At 32.2% G+C, this 23884-nt stretch overlaps 2 protein-coding genes across 4 annotated transcripts in view; one reads left to right on the top strand and one right to left on the bottom strand.

Annotated features, from left to right (window-relative positions):
- The window catches only part of Keap1 (kelch like ECH associated protein 1), a 160460-nt gene extending 154692 nt beyond the window's left edge, over positions 1-5768 (bottom strand). Inside the window, exon 1 of the mRNA XM_072523414.1 lies at positions 5590-5768. The gene's annotated coding sequence lies outside the window, so the exon portion shown is untranslated. The remainder of the gene's footprint in view (positions 1-5589) is intronic.
- Positions 5769-7280: 1512 nt separating this feature from the next.
- Positions 7281-23884, top strand: part of LOC140434840 (protein no-on-transient A-like) — a 335075-nt gene continuing 318471 nt past the window's right edge. For 2 of the 3 annotated variants that reach the window (XM_072523410.1, XM_072523408.1), the window contains exons 1-2: positions 7281-7715; positions 18266-18471. In XM_072523410.1, coding sequence (XP_072379511.1) covers positions 7525-7715; positions 18266-18471 — 397 coding nt within the window. In that variant the 5' untranslated portion in view covers positions 7281-7524. The remainder of the gene's footprint in view (positions 7716-18265; positions 18472-23884) is intronic. The other variant, XM_072523411.1, reaches the window with a different exon arrangement.

The following is a 23884-nucleotide window of genomic DNA, read 5'->3' as shown; positions in this document are numbered from 1 at the left end:
GGAGAAAGTAGTAAGAGCAGCACAACTTAAAACAGAATTACTGACAGTAAATGGAACAAAATTACTACTAGCATACGCAGATGATATTGATATTGTGGGAAACACAGTCACCAATGTGAAGGAGACTTTTAATAAATTGGAGGTAGAGGCAAAGAAAACTGGTCTAAGGGTAAACGAAGAGAAAACCAAATACATGTGCATCAACAGACAAAAGGGACGAGATAGAATAGTGCAAAATGTTACAATAACTTACAATATAACTTTGAAAGAGTGGAGGGTTTTAAATATCTAGGAGCAACAATCACTGCAGATAACGACTTCGCGGAAGAGATTAAAGGAAGAATTCAGGCAGCAAACAGATGTATGTACAGCCTCCACAATACAATTAAATCTAAAAGCCTAACACGAACATAAAAAAATTAGAATATATAAAACGGTGATTAAACCGGTGCTCATGTATGGGTGTGAGACGTGGACCCTGACCAAAGAAACTGAAAGAAAACTTAGATGTTTTGAGAGGAAAATCCTCAGAAGAATATTTGGGCCTTATCACGACATTAATAGCAACCAATACTGAATGAGAACAAATGCTGAGGTCAAGCAGATGTATAGAGCGAGCGATATAGTCCAAGAGATTAAATCCCAACGTCTAAGATGGGCTGGCCATGTCCATAGACTCCCTAATAACTGCCTTGCCAAGCTAATATGAGAGGAAGCCTCCACAGGAAGAAGGCCCTTAGGACGTCCACGAATGCGATGGAGAGACAATATATGATCAGATCTAAGAACAATGGGGCTACCCACTGACCCAACTATTATGGACGACCGTTCAAGATGAAAGCAAGTTTTGCAGTCAGCCAAAACCCACCCCGGGTTGTAGTGCTACGAGAAGAAGAAGAAGAAGTTTCTGGATCCGAGTTTTTGTTAGGTTAGTTTAAGTTAGGTTGAATATTTGGGATATTATTTTTGTTTATACATTAAATGATCTACTTTACAATAATTCATATATGCAATAGAGTATTACTGAACGTAATAATTGTATATACTTGGTAGTTTGTCATATTTTGAATTTTAAGTTTGTCCAGAATTAATCTAAGCGGTAATGAGAATGTAACTAGACACAGCCCACAAAAATTAACACGTTCGCTGCCAGACATATTTGTTAACATTTGTCCCCCACGCCGAATGTATATTTTAAATTGAGCTCTAGTGGGCCGCTATATGAAAAGAAAGCTATATAACCTATATTATAATATGTCAACAATCAATTTGTGAAGTTGCTTTATGCTGTTGTTGTATTAGTTAAATTAGAATAATAGCCGTAAGTATTTTATTATAGTTCAATAGATAGATATTGTTACGAACATGCTCTCGGCATGGCCCAGGCCAGGTAACGGTTGCATTGCATCTCTAATACTCTTCTCGAAGGTTCGAGGCGTATCGAGTGCGAGAGAGAATAACCGGTCACGTAGGCGAATTAGAGGTGGGACAACGCCAGAATATTCTCGAACCTAGTAACTGTAGTATATATAGGTAACAATGTTAGAAGTAGGATTAGTTGTTAAGATACTACCGAACTGTAAAGTTATAAATAAATATATGTATATAAATTCGAACCGCTCGTTTTATTTAATCTCGCTACAATATTATTTTAATTAAGTAGATTTTTAGATGTCTAAACGCAAGACAGCTTTGTCTTAAAGTGAACTTCTTAAAATAACCCAGAATTTTGGGGAATTCTCCTACGAAGATGATTGGGAACCATTCGAAGCTTCTGAGAGAGATTATGTTTGCAGTTTTAAATCAGATTCGAACTCAACTTAGCATTCAGAAATTATAGAAAACATACCAAGGTTTATATCGAGGAAAAAAGTAAAATTGAATCCAAACCCAAGCACTATACAATCGAACATTATCCTGAAATGGACTTAGGTGAAGAACCTAGCCAAGTGTCAGAAGCGAACGTAGATCCAGAGGATAACTCAGATCTAGACCGGAACTCCTATCCGAAAATAAATGACAAAAATCCACAACAGAACATAAATGTGCTTTCTTTGTCAAATTGGGGACCCGTAGCAGGTAACTATAAAAAAAAATTTGGAGATAGCTCCAATACTGGCGAATGGTAAACCGGGAGATTTTTTTGACGCCGTCGTCGATAACAGAGATATCAGCATGATTTGTAATCAAACAAATCTGTATGCAACACAGAGTCTTATGAGTACATGATTGGGTTCCGACCAAATACTCAAATCAGAAATTTTTTGGGATTAGTTGCATGGATGGGTTTGGTAAAAATGCCAAAAATTGTAGACTACTGGAGCCATGATGAAATTTTCTCATTAATAATTTTGCAAAGAAGGTTATATCAAAGAATAGATTTGAGATTTTGTTAAGGATGATACATTTTGTTGATAATTCGTTGGTGGATAAATCTGATAAATTATACAAACTCAAGCGCCTAATAGAAATTTTAGTTGCTAATTTTAAGTCGTTATATGTTCCAAATGAATACATCTGCATCAATGAGACACTCTTGCCATTTAGGTGAATGTTAAGCTTTAGCCAATACATAAAATCGAAACGACATATGTATGGCATGAAGTTGTTTAAGGTGTGTTCAGATCTTGGATATACATATAATATAAAAATATATGCAGGAATAGAAAATAACCAGATCACTTCAGAAGGTAAGATAAAGTACAATACTTCAGAAGTATTGTACTTTATCTTCTTGAAGACTTGCTACATCAAGGAAGGACGCTTATAACTGACAATTGGTATACAAGTACCAATTATTGTCATTTATAATTGATTCCAATGAGATTGATTTCCAACTCCTAAAGAAGTGATAAATGTCAATCTAAAAAGAGGAGAAATTATTTCCCTTAAAAACGAAAATGGAATAACCATCACCAACTGGAGAGACAAAAGGATTATTCATATACTTCACACAAAAATGGACATGACATGCAAAAAGTATTATGTAATCGGCAAACTAAACCGAAACCAAAAGTGGTATTAGACTAGAATAAAGGCAAAGCAGCAGTTGATTTATCCGACCAACTAGGGTCATACTCTAATACTCAAATTTTCTAAGGAGAAGCGTAAAGTGGTTTAAAAAAGTAGCTTTCGAACTTTTATTAATGAACATCTATGGTAAATTCTTATATTGTATACAAGCTTGTAAGTGGAGAAAATAAATGTCAGTGACAGATTTTAAAAAGCAGATAGTGAAGCATCTAGTGAGACACAATAAAGACATAAATTCAGATAAACAAATACCTACACCAATTATTTATCACATTATTGAAGAGAAAACAGATAGAAGTAAACATCAGCAAAAAAAGATGTGCAAAAACTGTTATAACACGAATAGTGAAGAGTATGGACACCAATATGAAAGGAAAAAAACTAAAATGATAGATACCTTTTGTAGAGGTTGTGCGAATGAGCCATTTTTGTGCATACCTTGTTTTAATGAACTTCATAAAAATTAAATAAGATAAGAATTTTTATTTTTTGTATAGCAATTAATGTTTATTATTTTATTCATGCAAACATGTTTATTTGTTAAATAAAGTTTATTTTAAAACAAGTATTGCATTTTTATAGGGACAATTTTCCAATAGGGACCACGTTTCTCATTATGAAAAAATCTAAGAAATTGTATGTGGGGAATATAGCTTATAGGCAATGTTGGTCCATTTATACAATCATACATAGTTAAATAAGCTCCAATGCCCATCAGCTATTAGAAAATGTGTTGAATACATAGGACCAACATGACTTAGTATGGCAAATTATATGTTGGCCCCATCGAACCAATGTGGCCTGCACAGGCAGCATCAGTGGCAGTCCTATGAGACCAACATAGCAGAGAACTTGTTAATGCATAATTTTAAAATTATAATTTTAGCTGATTAATCTTTACTATAGGTATACCAATATATACTAAATATTGTAAAGATTTATTGATAGAACTACAAAAAGGAAGTTTTTATCATTTTGTTGCAAGTAAATTAAAAACAGTTCTTCATTCTAATTTCAATTTATTTTGATTTGGATATGTTTTGCCAAATATTCAAAGGAGTTTCAAGTTTATTTAGTGTCTTCCTTAAAATTAACCACCAGCAGGAAGAAAATGGAAATTTCTCAGAAGCTGGCAAGGCAGCGACAGAAGGATTTTGCTGATCAAAACCAATTCTTAGGACTTTATATAATGAGAAAAATGTTTGTTACCAGTAATTCTCTGCAAAACAAATTTTTGGACCGTTCCGATTTTAGAATAAGCTAAAATATTATGATAAGGAGAAGACTTGCCGAAAATGACCAACCCCTGGAAGGACACCCACTGGTTCAGTATTGAGCAGAGAGCATAGAAGGCAAATATTGCATTTTGCTTGTGAACATGTTGTTTGGAACAACGGAGTTTGGGGAAGAATATTATTCACCTATGAATCCACATATTGTCTTTTTTCTAATGATGGGTGAAAGAGAAAAAGAAGGCCTGGGGAATGCTACACACAGTGTCACATTGTAGAGACTGTACAATATGGTGGTGGCTCAGCAATGGTGTCAGAGAAGATTAATTTGGAAGCCTGCACCATTTATTGGGAAGAATTACTTGCTTATACTTGATAATTCCAGGCCACATTGCAAGAATTGTGCAACGAAATCCTCAGGAGGTTGGAATTCCTGCCATGGTTTTGCTTGCGAGAAGTCCTGACTTCAACCTAATAGAACATGTTTGAGATATCATAGGGAGATCACTATGGCAACTACCTAATGCACCAAACACATTAAATCAACTGAGTTTGCGATTGGTTGAAATTTGGGATCAAATTGATCAAGATTATATAAGAATAGTAATTCTTAGTATAAAAGATCGCAGTCAAACAGTAATAAATACCAAAGGAAGTAATACTCGCTTTTAATTTAATATTTCTATGTCATTTAGTCTTATTTTATTTCAATACATTTCTCATAAAAAAAAAACATTTTTTTTAGTTGTTCTAAAGCCAACCTGAAAAAATAAAAGAAAAAGAAAAATTTATTTATTAAAGCTGAAATTAAAATTTTAAAATGATGTATGCAGTGTAGTATTATGGAGATGAAAATAGAACTTAGTTTCCTTAATATATAAGTGGTACTTCATCACTGATCAAAGCACAACCAGTTTTTATTCATGTTCTTGTTGAACTTCTGCAAATGTTAAGTTTTTGAATGAGATCCAAATATTATGTACCTAAATTTGGAGATAGTTCTTAACTCCTTGGTCTCAATCAGGAAATGAAACTTGGATAAAATGTCTAATAATTATGCCTTTCAGGTTTATATAGAATAACCATCTGAAGAACACTTGAAAGATCAGTAAATAACATTAACCTATATTTTTCCTCATTGCAGAACCAACCGGATCATGGTTATTGGGAAAACAGAAAAAATCTAATTATTATTATTTTTCCCCACATATATTTTATTACCACAGTATGACTACAGATTAAATTTCGATTAATCACAAATTGCCAATAATCGCAAAACAATTTCTCTAAAAAGATAACCCTTTTAACATATGATATGACTTACCAATTATAAATGATTTCCTGGAGATGGTTTCTTTATTAATTACTTCACAAAAACTTCACTATTTTTTATTTGCAACACATTGTTATTGATTTATATATTAGACGCGGATATCCTGGTATTCCTATCACCATGTTTCAAAATTATACTTTTACGTCACAGGAATTTGTTATTATGTACACCATTCGCATTTTGACAATTATTACAAATCACTGAAAGCACTTATGCAATTTAAGATTTTTCAGTGGTTAGGCAACTAATAATACTTTTTTCTGGGAAAACTTTGGAATGATATTTTTAAAGTGTTAAAGCAAAGAATATAGACGCTTCTATATTCTATAAAGCGTCTATATTCTTTGGTTAAAGTATCCGATTAACATTTTGTATCACAAAAAATAAGTCGACTTTAATATTTTTTTCACATTGTAGAAATTTGTAAAAAACAATAAATATATTACTCTATGAAATTATGCTACAATTAATACAGGCCTATATTAAAGTAAAAAATTTATGAATTTAGCTTACTGCATTATTTTGTATAAACTGGTACTAAACTGTTTTTAAAATATTTTCAAACATAAGCGCCATGTCACTAGTAAAACAATTTTGTGGAATATATACTATAAGTATTTACAAAACTAATTCATAATTATTGGATTGAACAGCTATTCTTGTATTAACTTGTCTTCAATAATTTAAATAGGTTATTTCCTATTCTAGCATTTTTGCCTGTTATACCTTATGTCCTTATGTTATCTCCCTCTCTGAGACGCACGAGCCTCAACCAGGATCCTCCAAAGGAAATGACTAGTTTTAAGTTTGTATGTCCCAAAGTTATCGTAGCCGTGCCTAAAGTAAATCAATCCCACGCACACACACGTTCTTTATCAAGTACAAATTTCACGGACATTATTCTATCACACCTTATAACTTCTATGATATCTTTCATTTCACTATCAGCAATTGTACAAACTCCATTCCTAGTGTTACTTTTTCCTAAATTTGTATCCCTTACCTAGTTCTTTAAGTATATATGACTTTTATTACATTGGAGAAGATCTTTTTATTTTTATGGCCTAAAAATATTTTCGGACTTTTGATACCTGAATGCCTTTTCTATTATATAGCATAATCTTCTGCACGATTTAGCCAATACACCACCAATGCAACCAAAGTGTAGTATTACCACAGTATATTGCTTAAAAAGAATAATTCTTTTTAAGCAATATACTGTGGTATTACTCCACACCCTCTTGCATTTTTCTTTATAGGCAAGGATCCCTACAAGGATTTCTCATTATGCCAACGTATTGTTGCCCGTTTCTGGAGTCGAAGATGATATTCATCAAACTCTTTTAAAATAGAAGAAAATAAAACTATTCTCAATAACTTTTACGAAGAAAAGAAATCTGTAAAAAGTACCTTTCTTTACTTGATTCTGAGTTTTTGCATAATTTATTAAAAATTATTATAGCGATTGGTAATAATAACTATCGATTTATTGTGTATTTCGAATTAATCAATCGTTAATGACTATCGAGTGATGGTCCATCTTCGTTAAGCCGTCGTTGTAAATTTAATATTCGTCTACTGTAATATAGGTGGCACCAAAATATTAGTTGTTCAAATATTTCCTTGCTTACGCATTCTGTGTGACTCAAATTTATAATTTTAAGTTTTATAATATTATTACAAAGTTTTAAATTAAAGACATGGTTTACTGTGAAACTATTTAACATATTATATGTTGGTATACTGTCAAATTATATTATCCTAAGTTGGTATAATTGTTGCAATAAGATAATTCTAGAAAGCCGCCAAAGCAATTCCATTTTAGAGGGCTGATTTAAACGAAATTAGTTTCTTTTTGAACTGTGAATACAAAAATTTACTTAACTTTTTGATTAAAAATTGGCATTCTATTTAGTTTGTACTAGAATGGAAGAAAATAAACCTACTGACCAGGCTTTTGTAAAAGTGGAGTCTTCCACTGATAAGACAGAAAATGTAACCAACAGAAGGGAGTATGGCGGAAGATCGCGCGGTCGCGGCGGGGGCCCTGGACAAAGAATTAGAAAAAAATTCAACAATGCTGGTGGAAATAAAGACGTTGTTCAAGGACATAAGAGGTATAATATTTAATATAATATAAATTTTGATCAATAGGTAATAAAACTCAATACCAATAATTTTTTTCCGGTAGTCACTTGAGTATTGTTGAATATTAACTAGATCTAATTTAATAATTTTAAAGCTGTCAAATTTTTAATATATTTTGTATATAATTATATTTTATTCAGATATACCTGATAATAATAATCATTTTATATTCCTCTATTAATGTGGAAACTTTAGTTAGGTGTATATTTAATTAGTAAGATAGTAAATGAGAGACTCTCAAGCCAATAATACCAAAAACACCATATTAATATTTACTAATGTTTGTATTTTGTGAACGATTTCCGAAGTGGAAATTGAAACGTCAATAAACGTACTTTAACCTTTAATTGTGGCTTATTCCCATTTAAATAGTAATTACTTTAAAATGCCACAAGAAAATAGCTTCAGAAAAATATTAATATTTGTCGTTTTTTAATTGTATCTATGTCTTCTTTAATTCCCTTTAACTTATTATAAGTAAGTATGTACTTAAATACCTTTTTCTACATTTTTTGACCAGGATTCAAAAATTACATTTTTGATGATTATTCTCAGTGCTTCTTCTTGGAGTATTTAAATTAAACTTTGTATTGTATTCTGCCAGTAACTAACTTGACTTAGGAAGATTATTATTGTGAGAATTATATTTCTTTCCAGTTTATTGTAGCTATAATTTTATTTGTATACATGTAATTTTATTCCTGTAGATGGTGCTCTTTCTGTCACATCTTTTATAATATATACCTGACATTTTTCCTCTTACTAGCACTACTACATAAAATTTTTAGATGAATAGTAAGCTATTGTGGGTTTCAAAGGAATCATTTGACTTTTTTAAAACATTTCAGATTGTAGAGTTATAGGAGTTAGGACCACAGTTAGGACTTTCCACATTTTGATCTGAGAGATAGTTTATATAATACATATATATGTTCATTTCATAAGATCTAGGCTTCTAAGAAAGGCTGTTAGCTGCTTTAGAGGTCATATTCTTTAATCATGTTTTTTTATTTATTTGAAAACAATTTCAATGTATTAAATACATTCAGATGTATATTAAAACTTTCTTTCTTTCTGCTCCTTTCCCATTTTAATGTACCAGCATTCCTAGTTATGATGCCTTTCTTTTTAACAAAATATTTTAGTAGGTATTTGCAAGTTTAGTGAATTTTGTTCTGTAATTTTTTACCTGTTGCCTGTTATATGTCTATAATAACATCTCTATATTAATATTTACTTACTCTATTTGATTACAATAATATTGTGTTAGTAACTTTAATTTAGCTTGTAAGATAAACAAATTTGTAAGGTGTTCAAATTTCTAGTTGAAGAGAATAAAATGCAAAAAAATAAACACTATACAACAGTATATAAGTATAGGCAACACCTTTGACAAGAATGAAGTGAGATGGGATTTTAAATCAGGATGTACATTCTTTTTAGATACATTAAATATGTATTACAAATGGCAGATAATTGACCCAAATGAATGATATCAAAGATAAAAAATGACATGAATAATTCATTATACTATTGGGCAACAACAAAGATGACAAAGCAGATTATGGCAAAATAAAAGACTAGTGAATAATATTGTATGCAAGTAAATGAAGGCAAACTCAAACTTATAAATAATATGTCAATACAGGATGAAAAACTTATTTTGATTTAAAATATTAATACAGATAAAGACATATCAAAATAACATGTTACATTAAAGGATATAGGGTCTCATGGAGAGAACATTGAACTAATACATATATTCTATATAAACTCAATATCAAATCAAGTTTCCACAAGTAGAAAAAATTATTCCCTATATTCTTTAGTATGTATCCCCTTAGATCAGACTGAAAATACTAAATTTATCTAACAAAATTTATTGGTAAGCATTATAGAGGAACTGATATAGTTATCTTATGAAATTCCTTTTGGTCACAGTTTTTAGGGAGAGTTCAGTTCTTCTCAGATGCATAAATTAATTAAATAAATATATAGATTATTAATAAATATATATAATATAGGTTTTCCAAACGATTCACAAGTACTTCTTTTTTCTTACTCTTATATATATATATATATATATATATATATATATATATATATATATATATATATATATATATATATATATATATATGATACTGTTTTTTGCTGGAATCCATTCATTTATTTACCACCTTGCTCTTAAGTAATGTAATGATGCTGGTTTCGAAGGTGGTAATTTTTCATTAGATGCATTTTTTTGAATGCAATATTATACCTACCTTAGTTCATTAATGGACTCATGATATTTTTTAAACTTATTTTAAGTGTAACACAATTTAGATAAAAATAATGTCAAAATTAAAATTCTTGGTCTGAAGGTAAAGTAGGTAAATTGGTTAATTTTTCCAATTACTATCAGTAAATTTCTGCAAAGCTTTATAAGCCTTCTTTTTTCCAATATCATAAAACGAATTTGAGGTATCACACATACACACGATCTTGTTATAACTCTCACCCTTATGGGGAAAGTAGAATTTGTTACGTGAAGGTGGATATAGCCAGAAGATTTCTAGTGGCAGAAAGTATAAAGAACGGGATGGCTCACATCACAGTAAAGGAGATGATGAAGATGACACGATGTTATAAGTGTCAAAGGCATATATCAAGAGACTGCAACAGGGAAGCAAGTGGGGCGATGAGGAATGGAGGGTCATATACAGTTCCAGTGTCAGAATAACACTGTAAAGTGCTTCAAGTTGAGACGAGGAAGGTGGTACATCAACGTCTACTTGATGAACCAAATTCAGGGGAATTATCCGAAGGGAAATTCAGGGGAATTATCAGAAGACCGAAAGGTGAAGGTGGAAGAAGGGTAGGAGATTACTGAGAGACAACATGGCGAATAAGTGTAAAAGAGAACGTGTGTTGCACGTATGCTGTTTCCTCCCGGCGACTGGCATGGAGTGCAGTGGGACGATCTAAGCTGAACGAGCTGTACCTTTAATCATAGACGAACTCAATGAAGCGTTGAGTACTCTAATGAAACTAAAGGCTCCAGGACTCGACGGGATTCCACCAGAAGCGGTGAAACGCATTGGAGTCGGCGTGGCTTTGGGAACACATGAATACACTTCTTGAAACAGCTATTTCTGGCAAATTGGAAGATCTTGAGGCTCGTATTACAAAAAATTTATTTAAAAAATTCTCGTGTTACTCCCAAAAGGGACAGACAAGTATCGACCTGGTTGTCGTGTATAGGTAAATTATACGAGATATTTCTAAGAGGGCGAATCGACACAGTCATCGAATAATTAGGCGGGGTGTCAGCCGGGCAATACGGCGTTACTCCTCTGAGTGGGAGCTGACCAGAAGTGAGCAATCCTACTGCTCTTTAATGTCTGAAATGCTTTTAAACACCTTAAACTGGAAAGAGGTAATAAAAGCTTTACGAGAAAGCAGGTATCTACTTTATGAATTTGGTCTGGGATTGGAGACTGATTATTTGTCAGATAGGAAAATTCTGGTGCAAAAAGAAGAGGTGGTTGACGGGATCCCCCCTCATAAAAGACTAAAACAAAATCTACCTCTTTTTCTTTCTAGTTGTTTTGGAATTTCCTCCACTAGTTTTTTTGGAATTTTCTCTGCTAACTCGTTGCTTCATTATTTTGTACGTTATTGTGCTCTTGTTATCTATCTAGTAGCTGAAGAGTCTCAATACTGGTATGATTATGGAGCATTTTTCAAGATTCACTGCAAATCTGATTCCTTTACTGATCATTTTAACGTTCAGGTCCCTATTAATATCTTTGTTATTACTCTATTAAGGAGTATTTACTATATTTCTTAGTACTTTATTCTTAAATCATTAAATAATGTTAGTATTACTTTGTTTGGTGCATCATAAAATTGTAAACAAAAATCTACTAACTTAAGGATTTGTTTGTAGATTAATGTTGTATTATAATGGACGGAGTAGAATTTTTTCCAATCAGCCAGTACAAATTTATTCCATATTTAAAACCGAGCTTTTTTCTTTTTCACGTGCGGTTTTCAACAAAGCTTTGTCCCAGATCCATGCCCCTTTATTTGAGTATGGCACATGTTGGTTGGTTGTTGTTGTACATACTTAAATTTTTGGATTGATTGTATTACTAGGAAGGAGATGTGCCATATATGAAATACCGTTTTGTATTTGGTTTGCAATTTTTTGTTCCTTAAAACAATGCGTTTATAAAGACACATTAATGTATGTATCCGTATGTACCGTTTTGTATTTGGTTTGCAATTTTTTGTTCCTTAAAACAATGCTTTTATAAAGACACATTAATGTATGTATCAGATTTTAAAATTAAAAAAAAGAAGGTAGTCAAAAAGTAATATATCAAAAAGGGGAATTTTGTACCTAATATGGAACATGTACATAATATGGAATATTCTATGATCCTAATACGGAACACTGTAACATGTATATAAATAAGAAAAATGTAATTAAGGTAAATAAAGGTAAAAAAAGGTAAAAAAAGCCATGAGTAAGAGAGGCCTAAATGATGGAGAAAGGGACAACAGAGAGATGGAAACGATTGAGCGAGGGAAGGCAGTGAATACTGTAGAATTCCTGAATATATATATATATATATATATATATATATATATATATATATATATATATATATATATATATATATATATTGTTATGATTGTTTATTTTGACTTTAATCTTAGTTTATTGAGCCAATAAAAAAATTTGTTATCAACTGTGTTCGATGGATTCAAAGATTTTCTAGTTGTCTTTTATCGGGATAGAGAAGAAGGATAAGAATAAAAAAATTATTATATTACAAAAATTTACGTTTCTTTATTTTTGTATGAACGAATAAAACAATTATCAAATTCTGTCGTTATCTTGCCAATCAGCATACAAGAAAATAAATCAAATTTTTATAATAATAAGATTTTAAATCTACATACATTTATATTAAGTGAAAACCAATTTTACTTAAATTTTTCTTTACTTGAAACAAAAAAAAACAAACATAATAAATGGCCCCCAACGTGTAAGGCGTAGAAAGTATTTCTAGTTAAAATTTAAACGGATAGAGAAAGAAAGCAAATTGATTGAAAATTTATTTGCCGATGGTTAAAGTTTATAATACATATTTGCTTTTATGACATTACATTTCAAATTTCTCTAGGTACAAATTTTTACATGATATAATTTATGATATTTGATTGATTTTTACAACTGACGAAAGTTTTAAAATTTTATTGCATTTATTTGAATTTATTGCATTTGGGATAAGAGGAAAAGTTTTCGTCTTTGCAACATTACTCGAATTTCATATTTGGCGGGGATATTATTGCACAAATTTCAAAGCTTCATATTTGGCGTAGATATTATTGCACACATTTCAAAGCTTCATATTTGGCGGGGATAAATAATCTAACGAACATGTCGACCACAAGGAGTCAAAGCAAAACGCAAGAAAGGAAAGAGGATAAGATAGAAGAGGAAACAATTATAGATGAAGGATCGGATAATGAAGGAAATGCTACAATAATGGAGGAAAGAAAAGAAACAGGGATGTTAGAAATATTATTAGCTATGATGCAAATACAGACACAAATACAAGAATCGTCACTAAAAATGGATAGAAATCAACAAGAAACAAAACAAACAATGAGCAATATAGAGCAGCGTTTGGAAAACTATGAACAGGAAATTAAAGGATGGGTTGAGGGGATAAAGAAAGAACTGATACAACAAATAGAAGAGATTAATGAAATTAAAAATAAAATGGGAGAACAAGAAAAGAAAGTAGAAAATATGATGAAGGAAATCAAGATTGGCCAGAAAAAGGAATTAGATCAGTTAGAAGAAAAATTTGAAATGGCGCTACAAGAAGACAGGAAAGAAGTAGAAAGGAGATTAAAGCAAAATGAAAAACATATTGCAGAAATTGAACTAAGAGGAGCAGAGAGAAAAGAAGTTATCGTCCATGGAACAAGCGAGGTAAAATTACAGTTTGGCGGGGATGTAAGAAAACTTCACCCCGTACCGTTCATGAATAATCTAAATAAGAAGATACAATACATGGGCAATTTTGAGACAGCTAAGGAAATGATTAGAAATCATCTCAAAGATGAGGCGTGTCTATGGTTCGACAGCAAAGTGGAGGAATTTGAAAATTGGCAAGAATTTGAAAATAAATTTCTGAGTTTTTTCTGGGTAAAGACAGAGCAATTACAGATAAACAAGGAATTGCAAAATGGGAATTACCATGAGAGGAGGGGTATATCAGAAAGAACATACGCATTGCAAATGTAAAATAACGCAAAACATCTTCAATACAATTATTCATCCGAGCAATTAGTAGAGTTGATTGCAAGACACTTTGATGACACAATTGAAGATCAAATCAATCTACAAAACTACAAAGACATCGATAGTTTATGCCAATTCCTACAAATAAGGGCATCACGGATACAGGAAAAAAGAGCAAGAAGGTCACAAGAAAATTACAGACACCGAGAAACTCAGGAATACAGAGAGAGAGGACAAAATTTTAGGAGGGATTACACTAGACGAGAATCTATTCCCAGGAGGGAAAACGAAAATAGGGAAAACAGAAGAGGAAATGATGATTTCAGAAATCGGCTATGGAATGAGGACAGATATCGAGAAAATCACAACAGAAATAACACACGCGCATATCCCGAAAACAGAAATTACAATAGACGAAATGAACAGGAATATCGTGGAAACCGGAACGGATATGACAGACCAAAAGAAAACAGAAGAGAGGTAAATCATACACAAATAAAGGAAAATGAGAATGAAAGACACAGCGATGAAAGAAGAAATACGGAAGAACAACAAACGGTTTTTCACGAAAGCACCCACTAAAACCAAAAAACCAGGCAGGAATTTTTTGTCACCCGAAGGAGTTCATTAAATTAGCAGGAAATAATAAGGAAAGAAGAGGAGTTAATTTAAAATTTGTAGATGGTTTCATAAAAAATAGACCAATCAAAATTTTGATAGACACCGGTTCAGAAATAACATTGGTAAACAGAAAATTAATAGAAGAAGTGAGTTTGACAAATTTAATTTACAAAATACCAAGGGTAAATTTGGTGGGTGCAAATAAACGGACAATGGCAACGATAAATGAAGGAATACGAGTGAGGGTACGATTGGATGAGAAAATATATGCACTACAATGTGTAATAATGCCAAACATGTCGCATGACATGATTGTAGGAGTGGACGAACTGACAGAAAAACATGTAGTCATAGATTTCAAAAATAATACGATGAAACTAACAGAAGAAAAAGAAGGAGAACAGGAAAAAAGAACAAACAGTGGAAATGAATTTGGCAACGAAGCAAGGACAAAGAAGAAAAGGAAGAAAACTTAAGAAAAGGATAAAGGAAGTCAATACCGGAGATTCCTCAAAAGAAGGGATGAGCCCCGAAGAAGAAGAAGAAAGTGTCAACAAAGGAAAATGAAAAGGATATGATTGAAACAGTGATATTTTGGTCATCGAAAGGAAACAGTCGTTTGTCTCAAGATAGGGTGTGGTTCGTGAGTTTGGATACCGGCGTAACGAAAAGAAGTGAATAGTTTGCAGAAGGAGATACAAGTAGATTAAAAGAGGTCCTTGTATCTACCTTGGGCATTTTTATAAAGTATATGTGAAAGTATTCTTACGGCATCAAGTTGACAAAAGGAGGTCCTGGTGTCATAAATAAGTAGCTGAGTTTGGAGAAGTGAATCAGGTGTTTTTTGTGTAGTCTGCAGGAGGTTTGCAGAGACGTTAAGAAGGAGCCGATGTGCCAAAGAGGAGAGATCACATCGTTGAGGAGACTGGATTTTTCTGGGTATGTTCCAACATACAACTCAAGAAGAAAATAAGCTGTAAGTGTTTGTACAATTGAATTTTATATCTGTGAAGGATCGGTTTGACATCATGGTCATTAGCATTCAAATTTAAGAACTGAGGTTTTGTTAGGCTAATCAAAAGTTTAAAGTTTTGTTGTTTCTTGTTTAAAGTAAAGAAAATTTTAAGTAAAATTGGTTTTCATGTAATATAAATGTATGTAGTTTTGTAATCTTATTATTATAAAAATTTGATTTATTTTCTTGTATGCTGATTGATAAGATAACGACAGAATTTAATAATTGTTTTATTCGTTTATATAAAATAAAGAAACGTAAATCTTTATAATATAATATATTTGTATTCTTATCCTTTTTTCTCTATCCCGATAAAAGACAACTAGAAAATCTTTTGAATCGATCGAACACAGGTAATATAAGGATTATTTTACTTTTGATAACAAATAAGTTATAATTCTTTTTTATTGGCTCAATAAACTAAGTTTAAAGTCAAAATAAACAATCATAATATATATATATATATATATATATATATATATATATATATATATATATATATATATATATATATATATATATATAATTAAAAATATAACATTATACGTTTTACGAGATTCTTAATTTTTGTATTTTAAATATTAGGATTTAGATACTTTCCTTCCCTTGACAATAAATTAATTGTCTTTGCTAATCTCGCAGATGAAGATACCATTTTCATAGCCGGAACAATCTGTATGGCATTATTCTTTGCAGACAATGCGTTGTATCCACTTCTTTTTTTTTCTGCCGTCCAAGAATTATCCATCACAATAAAAACAAGTACTATCTTCTTCTTCAGGATTAAATGCTGTAATATCTATCATGTCATCACCACCAGAAAAATCGTATTTGAAACTTACTTTTTATTGTGCAGTCTTCTAACGAAGGTGGGCGATCATTTCTTTAAACGCGTCTCTATCTTTTGCAACGTGAAATATCTGTTCAACACTGACGTTAATCCAATCTCTAATATTCCTGAGCCAAGATTTCTTCTTCTCTCTACTCTTCCTTGCATGGTGATTTGTAGATGAAACTTACTAATTCGGATTCTGAAGAGAAATTTTGAAAGTTTGCCTTCTTCTTGGTCTTACGTTGATGCTGTCCGCTTCAGGATGGTCGTTGGTTACCTAATGATTCCTTTAACACTTTTCACTTTACTGTGTTGGCTTGTTTTGAAGAATAATTTATTGAAGTTTCTAAATCGTCTTTGTATGAGAAAATTGCTGAAAATTACCTGGTGTATTATTCCTTCAATGCCCCCTACTCGTTCAAGGTCCTTTTTTTTAAACGTTGGCACCGATGTAATGTTTTCGGTTTCAATAAATCTCGTTTCATCTACTCTAATGTCGGCAATATTTTCAACTACTTAGGAATGTCACATACAGTGTAATTGGCCTTTGATTTGACCTTAAAATAATCTCAACGCCTTACTTTAATGGGTGTTCAAGGGTATAATTACCGTTTTATCTAAGGACTGCAGGCGGTGAATAGAATGAGGGCGCAAACAAACTATGTCAACAAAATTTTTCCTTGCCAAACGTATAATTTCTAAATTTTGGCAAAGTGTTTGGTGTTTATCTAAAACTTACAACACAGGATTCTTTTGCGATGGTTTCACTTTTTCAATAAAATGTTGGAACACCTTTTGAATCCACCCACTTGGATGGTACACAATTTTTGAACCAGGAGGACTTCCTTTGTCATCAAAATTTTGTGGTTTTTTTCTGGGAAAAATTAGATATGGTGAAATCAAAGTTCCTACAGCAGTCATACGCTAGACTGCTGTGACTAAAGCACGTCTTTCTGCAGACGTTAAGGCACCTAATTATTTCGTACCTCTAAGAGCAAGGACATATTGGACTTAAGACTGAACAATTCTTAATCCAGTTTCTAAATCAGTTGAATAATTATGATTTTCAAATGCTGTCTCCAAAATATCAGAGAAGTGTATCACACTTTCCTTATTAAAGCCTTCGGTTCTATGCACGGACATTCCAGTTGGCTTTCTGACAGAAATTGTATCCTTGTGTCATTTCAGGAATAAATATTTTCCAGCACTATCCTTTTCTTTTGAAATAGATTTGGTAATTGAATGCGAATCCTCTTAAGTTTGTATCAATAACCTGGGCTATTGTAGCATTTATCTTAGTAGATAAACGAAATAATGTAGTGCGTGGAGCATTGAATATATCTTCGGCTTTTTTGTATCCTATCTCCTTACTTTTTACGTCCCTTGGTATTACTCTGAATAAAAATGTTAATAATTAATTTATAGAGTATTTATTTTAACAGAAATGTTATGTAGATTTACTCCTTAAAATTCTCAAAAATGAAGCATACCTAATATGGAATATTCCATAATGTGAACAGTATGGTATTCCATAGAAGGTACACCGTCATTTAGCATGTAGCATTTAGAAAGTAGCCTTTATTATATTAGTCAACTTGACTACAGGCTTCTCAGGTAGCAGTTTTAAAATTACTCCAGTTAAAGAGTTTAATTTATAACCATGACTAATTTTTGTGATATTTGTACGTTGAAAATTCAAAATAATATCAGTAAAGTTTAATCATCACTTTTAAAATTTCAGAGCCCTTGGTGATGATTTAAGTAATAACAATCATAACCAAAACTTTGACGAGGAGGCATCATTTGAAAACTACGGTCGTTTTAGACCAAAAAGTCTTGAACAAAGATTACATGAGAGAACAATGCAACTATCTGGGCCTACTTATGAATTGCCAGCCAACGATTTACCCGAGAAAAAGTTTAACAGTAGAAATCGACTGTATATAGGTAAGAAATGTATAAAAATAACATTTTAATTTAAAATTCATCATCATTTTTTATTACCGTTGTCACTTTGTTTGGAGTTTTCTTCCTCTTCCAGTGCTGCCTCTATTAATAAAGGTTAGCAATTCTTCTTTAGGTGCTGTCTTCTTAGCGAAGGTTCTTCTAGCGAAGTCTTCCCTATTTTGGGCTTTCCTTATTAAACTTTGAAAGTCTAATCCTGTCCAATCTTTGATGTTGCGCAGCCAGGTCATTTGTCGTCTACCCGGGCCGCGTCTGCCTTCTATTTAACTAAGGAAGTTATACCTTTCGTGTCTAAATATGTGTCCAAGATAAGACGTTTTACGCTTCTTGACAATTTCTGTGAGTGGTTAGCAATTACTCGTGCAAAACTTTCCTTATACGTTGCTAGATATCCCGGCACAAACCATTAGACTTGGTCTAATGGTACCTTAAAACTGGAGAAGGTTGGCTAAGGGAGAATACCCTAACAGAAAATTATGGGAAAGGCAAAGGAAAAACCACCCCATTATATCCCACAAAAACCTAAATGGCAGAAGATTACAAGAAAATGGCCCTCATTCCGGCCGCACCTCTTAAATGGGAAGAGGGTGCGAAGAATCTCCCTGTCGAGTACCATTGAGATTTAAGGAAGTAAAGAAAGAATACAAATACAGTGTGACCCATTTAGATTGGAAACACCTCTATAAAATTTGAAGTTGTTAACCGATTTTAACCAAATTTTTTTTTTAATGTCATGTAATAAAAGGTCTATTGCGGGACAAAATATGAAATATTTAGTTAAATTTTCAGGGCATTCTACGATACTTTTTTTTCGTCGAAAATGGAGAATTTGTATTAGCGATTTTTTTATTAAAAAAATTTCTACGCGACTGGATTTAGATTGGCTTCAAATAGCTATGACAAAAATTTCATTAAGATATATTTATTAATAACAAACTTATGACAACTTAAAATTTTAAAACTCACTAAGAAAAAAACACTTTGTATTAACGTTAAAAAACACTCTGTATTAACAGAAACATGGAAACATAATTTTAGTTTAAATCCTAGTTACCTCTATCAATCTACCATCTAATTGGATACATTTGTCGTAGCGTTTATGAATATTTCTAATTACATTTCTTAGTTGTTGGGGAGTAATTTCTGCACATGCCTGTCGAATTCTTGCACGAAGTTCGTTTACGTCTCTTGCACGGGTTTGGTTAATTTCTTTGTTTGATAACTCCCCTAGAGAAAGAAGTCTAAAATTGTGAGATCTGGAGATCTGGGTGGCCAATCTATCAACGGACTACCCCGGCCTATCCAACGGTTCGGATAATTTTCATTTAGCCATTGCTTCACGGTTCTGGCGTAATGAACAGAACAATCATCTAACTGGATATAAAATGTAATCGTTCATTAATTGGGAGCTCATGAATAGCATCCCACAAGTCGGTGTTTAAAAATTCTAAAAAGTTCTGTGAGTTCAAGTTTTCTTCAAAAAAGAAAGGACCAATAACTCGTTCAATATACCACACCAGACATTGATTTTTTGAGAATACTGGCTTTTACAGTTTATTACCCAATGGGGATTATCTGCTGTCCCATAGCGACAATTTTGTGATGATACTACTCCATTTGTAGTGAAAGTGGCTTCGTCGGTAAACAACACGTTTTTTTAGAAAATTATATTGTTTAAATATTAACCTTGAGCCCATAAACAATATTCTAAACGTTTTGCTTCGTCGCCTTCTTGTAATGTGTGTAAGAATTTTGGTTTGAAAGGTTTAACATTATTTACCTTAAGACATCGCCGAATACTCTCTCGAGGCACATTCAAATATAAACTGGCATTCCTTAAACTGGCATTAGGGATATTTCTGAAATGATCTAAAATGATTTGATCATTTCCTATTCTTCTTTGTAACGGGTTATTTTTTAAAATTAGTTTTGGTACTGCACCATATTCATTAAATATTCTATTTATTTTGTTTACCGTACCGCATCTAATATTAGGACGATCCACATGTCTATCATTAAATATTGTAAAAACTTCCCTGACACTTCTATCGTTATCTCCCAAAAGACGTATAATTTCAATTTTTTCTCTCAAACTTAATCTTGCAGCCATGACAGAAAATATTATTAAAAGAATTTGAAGTAAATATTGTTGCGGATATTATGCATAAATTTATGCTAGCACCGAAATTTGTATGACACAAATAATGTCAAACAGTAATATCGTTGTCATGGCAACTGAGATTTAAGTTGTAGCATGTAAAGTTATTAATAATGTAAGTGCGTTACTTGCATTAAATTTTTATGCTATTTTAAACATTTTTTTGTCTAGTAGTGGTTTTTTTATTAAAATTATTTGAAAAATAATTAGTTTTATGGTTATCTGTTGATACAGGGTGTTCTTTTTTGACTCGTAGCTTAGTGAGTTTTAAAATTTTAAGTTGTCATAACTTCGTTATTAATAAATATATTTTAATGAAATTTTTGTCATAGCTATTTGAAGCCACTCTAAATCCAGTGGCGTAGAAATTTTTGTAATAAAAAAATCGCTAATATAAATTCTCCATTTTCGACGAAGAAAAAGTATCGTAGACTGCTCTGAAAATTTAACTAAATATTTCGTATTTTGTCCCGCAATAGACCTTTTATTACATGACATAAAAAAAAAATTTGGTTAAAATCGGTTAACAACTTCAAATTTTATAGAGGTGTTTCCAATCTAAATGGGTCACACTGTATATGATAGGATAGTACGCATTGCCACCTGGAACGTCCGCAGCTTACTCATGTCCGGGAATTCAATGAGTATAGACGTATTAGGAATTAGCGAAGTAAAATGGCCTGGTTCAGGAAAACAAAAAATAAAAGAGGGATGCATCTATTATTCAGGAGGAACCGACCCAAAACATCAATATGGAACGGCTATGTTAGTGTCGGACAAAATTGCGCAGTCAGTCCCAGACTTCATCATTAGCAAATGATTGAAGCACTGTTAAAAATACGCACAACCCATAGAAACCTAAATATTGTTCAGATCTATGTTCTAAAAAGTAACAATTTAGAGCAAGAAATCGAAGAATTTTATAACAACGTCGATAAAATAACGCGACTGACAAAAAGAGGTTAGATAACGATGATCATGGATAACTCTAACGCCAAAATTGGTCGTCGTGCTGAAGTAGACAACATAGAAGCATACGGTCTTTGTATCAGAAACAACAGGGGAGATAGACTTATACAATTCTGTGTAAAGAATAACCTTTTAATAGCTAACGGATTTCCAAACGACATCTCAGAAGGCTATACTGTTGGAAATCACCCGCAGACAGAAAAGACAGAATTATTAGGAATCAAATTGCCTTCATTTTGCTCGATCATAATTTTAAAAGTACATACAATCTACTAAATCTGCTTAAAACATTTAAAATAACAAAGATTCAAGAAGAAGACTTCAGATTGATGAAAAACAACAGAAAATAAGAATGGATAATGCAAGAGATCATGGAGCTCATGAACGTAAAACGAAAACAAAACAAACCCAATGGAATACAAACGAATCAATAAAATCATTACAAAAAATTACAAAGAAACTAAAGAAAACTGGATGACAACGAAATGTCAAGAAATTGAATAACTTCAAGAAAGGTACAACACCTTTTATGTATATTAAAAAGTGAAAGAAATGACAGGTAGAAACAGAAAGCGACAAGAAATATTATTAACAAATAATAATAATGGAATAAGACGGAAAGAATATTATCATGCACTTTTTGACGACGATAGATCTTGTGCTGCACCCTCCACAAATAGTTGAATAAATGAAAAAGTTTCAGAAATAACCAAAAAAGAAGTTATTTATGCGGGTAATACTGAGAAGAACGGTAAAGCCACCGGTCCAGACAATATCGATGTCGAAGTACTTAAATAAATGCAGACGTTAAGGAAAAACGCCTAGATTTGATAACAGCGCTATTCAATAAGTTATACAACCCAGACAGGATAAAATCAATATTTACCTATAACATTACCAAAAAACCCAATTTCTCACAGTGCGATGATTACCAAATTTTAAGCTTGATGTCACATGTCTTTAAAACTTTTCTTAGAATCATCCTTACACGAATTTACAAGAAGCGTGAGTTTCAAATAAGTGACACTCAATTCGGATTTCGAAACGGACTGGGAACACGGGAAGCTCTTTTTGCCTTAAATATGTTAACACAACGATGCAAAGACATGAATATAGATGTATATGCATGTTATATAGATTATCGAAAAGCATTTGACTATATTAACCATCAACAGATTAGCGGACTTCTAAGTTGACAAAACAACTGAAGTTGACGAACAAGACTTGCGTATTATCTTAGAACTATATTGGCACCAAACAGCAACAGTCAAAATACAACGCACAACATCCGAATATATCAAATCAAAATCAGGATCAAAAGAAGAATGAATAAATGAATAAATACAAATTATTCGAAGTCTATATTTAGATTTAAGTAATAGACGAGGTCCAAGGAGCTCAGAATATACAATACTTAAGTAATGTTTTGAGAGGTGAAAGATATCAATTACTCCGAATCATACTAGTAGGTAAAGTACAGAGCAAAATATTAGTAGGAAGATGCCAGAGGAGATCGTTTGACCGCTCATTAGCAGAAATTTTTCGTGCAGCAATTTCCAAAGCTACAATTACCATTTAGGTCGCCAACCTTCGAAATGCGGTTCTAGTATAAGTTTTTCAATGCCTCGTCCGATTGTTCGATTGCTCTTTGTCTGATGTTTCTCATTTAAGACAGCTTTGTTCTTCAACGAAGCCTTCATCCTAGTTTACCCGTTTATAATTAATTGAAGGCTATTGGAGAATTTTTCATGTCTCAACACATGTCCCAAGTAATTCGTTTCTTCTTCTTGATTTGATCACCGATAAGAGTTCTTTTCGCTTTACTTATTCGTTGTAGAACTTCATCAGTTTACATTCTTGATCTCCAAGATATTTTCAAGATTCGATGAAAAACTTAGATCCCGAAGACTTCTAGTTTATTTAAGTTCACACTCTTCACCATCCATGTCTTGACTCCATAAAGTATATTGAACATACGTAACATCTAAAAAGTTTTAGTCCTATTTTGTGATGGGTAGCTCTAGTAGACACCAGACTCAGTAAAACTCAAGTTTAACACGTTAACCGGCCAAATGAGGTAGTATAAATTTGTCCCCTGGACCAATTTCTTTTTTTTATTACAGTAATGAAGCGTACTGGAGCCCATATCAGGGTGTCTTGGAACCTGGGCGGCTCTTTCGATGGTGAACCGCATGTTAGTTTACGTGGCGGTTATTGTGTTGATTGAAATAAAAATATATTCAAATAAAGAACAAACAATATAAAATT

This window comes from Diabrotica undecimpunctata, chromosome 2, assembly GCF_040954645.1.
Source record: "Diabrotica undecimpunctata isolate CICGRU chromosome 2, icDiaUnde3, whole genome shotgun sequence".
Lineage (NCBI taxonomy): Eukaryota > Metazoa > Arthropoda > Insecta > Coleoptera > Chrysomelidae > Diabrotica > Diabrotica undecimpunctata.
This window is presented reverse-complemented; position numbering and strand designations above follow the sequence as displayed.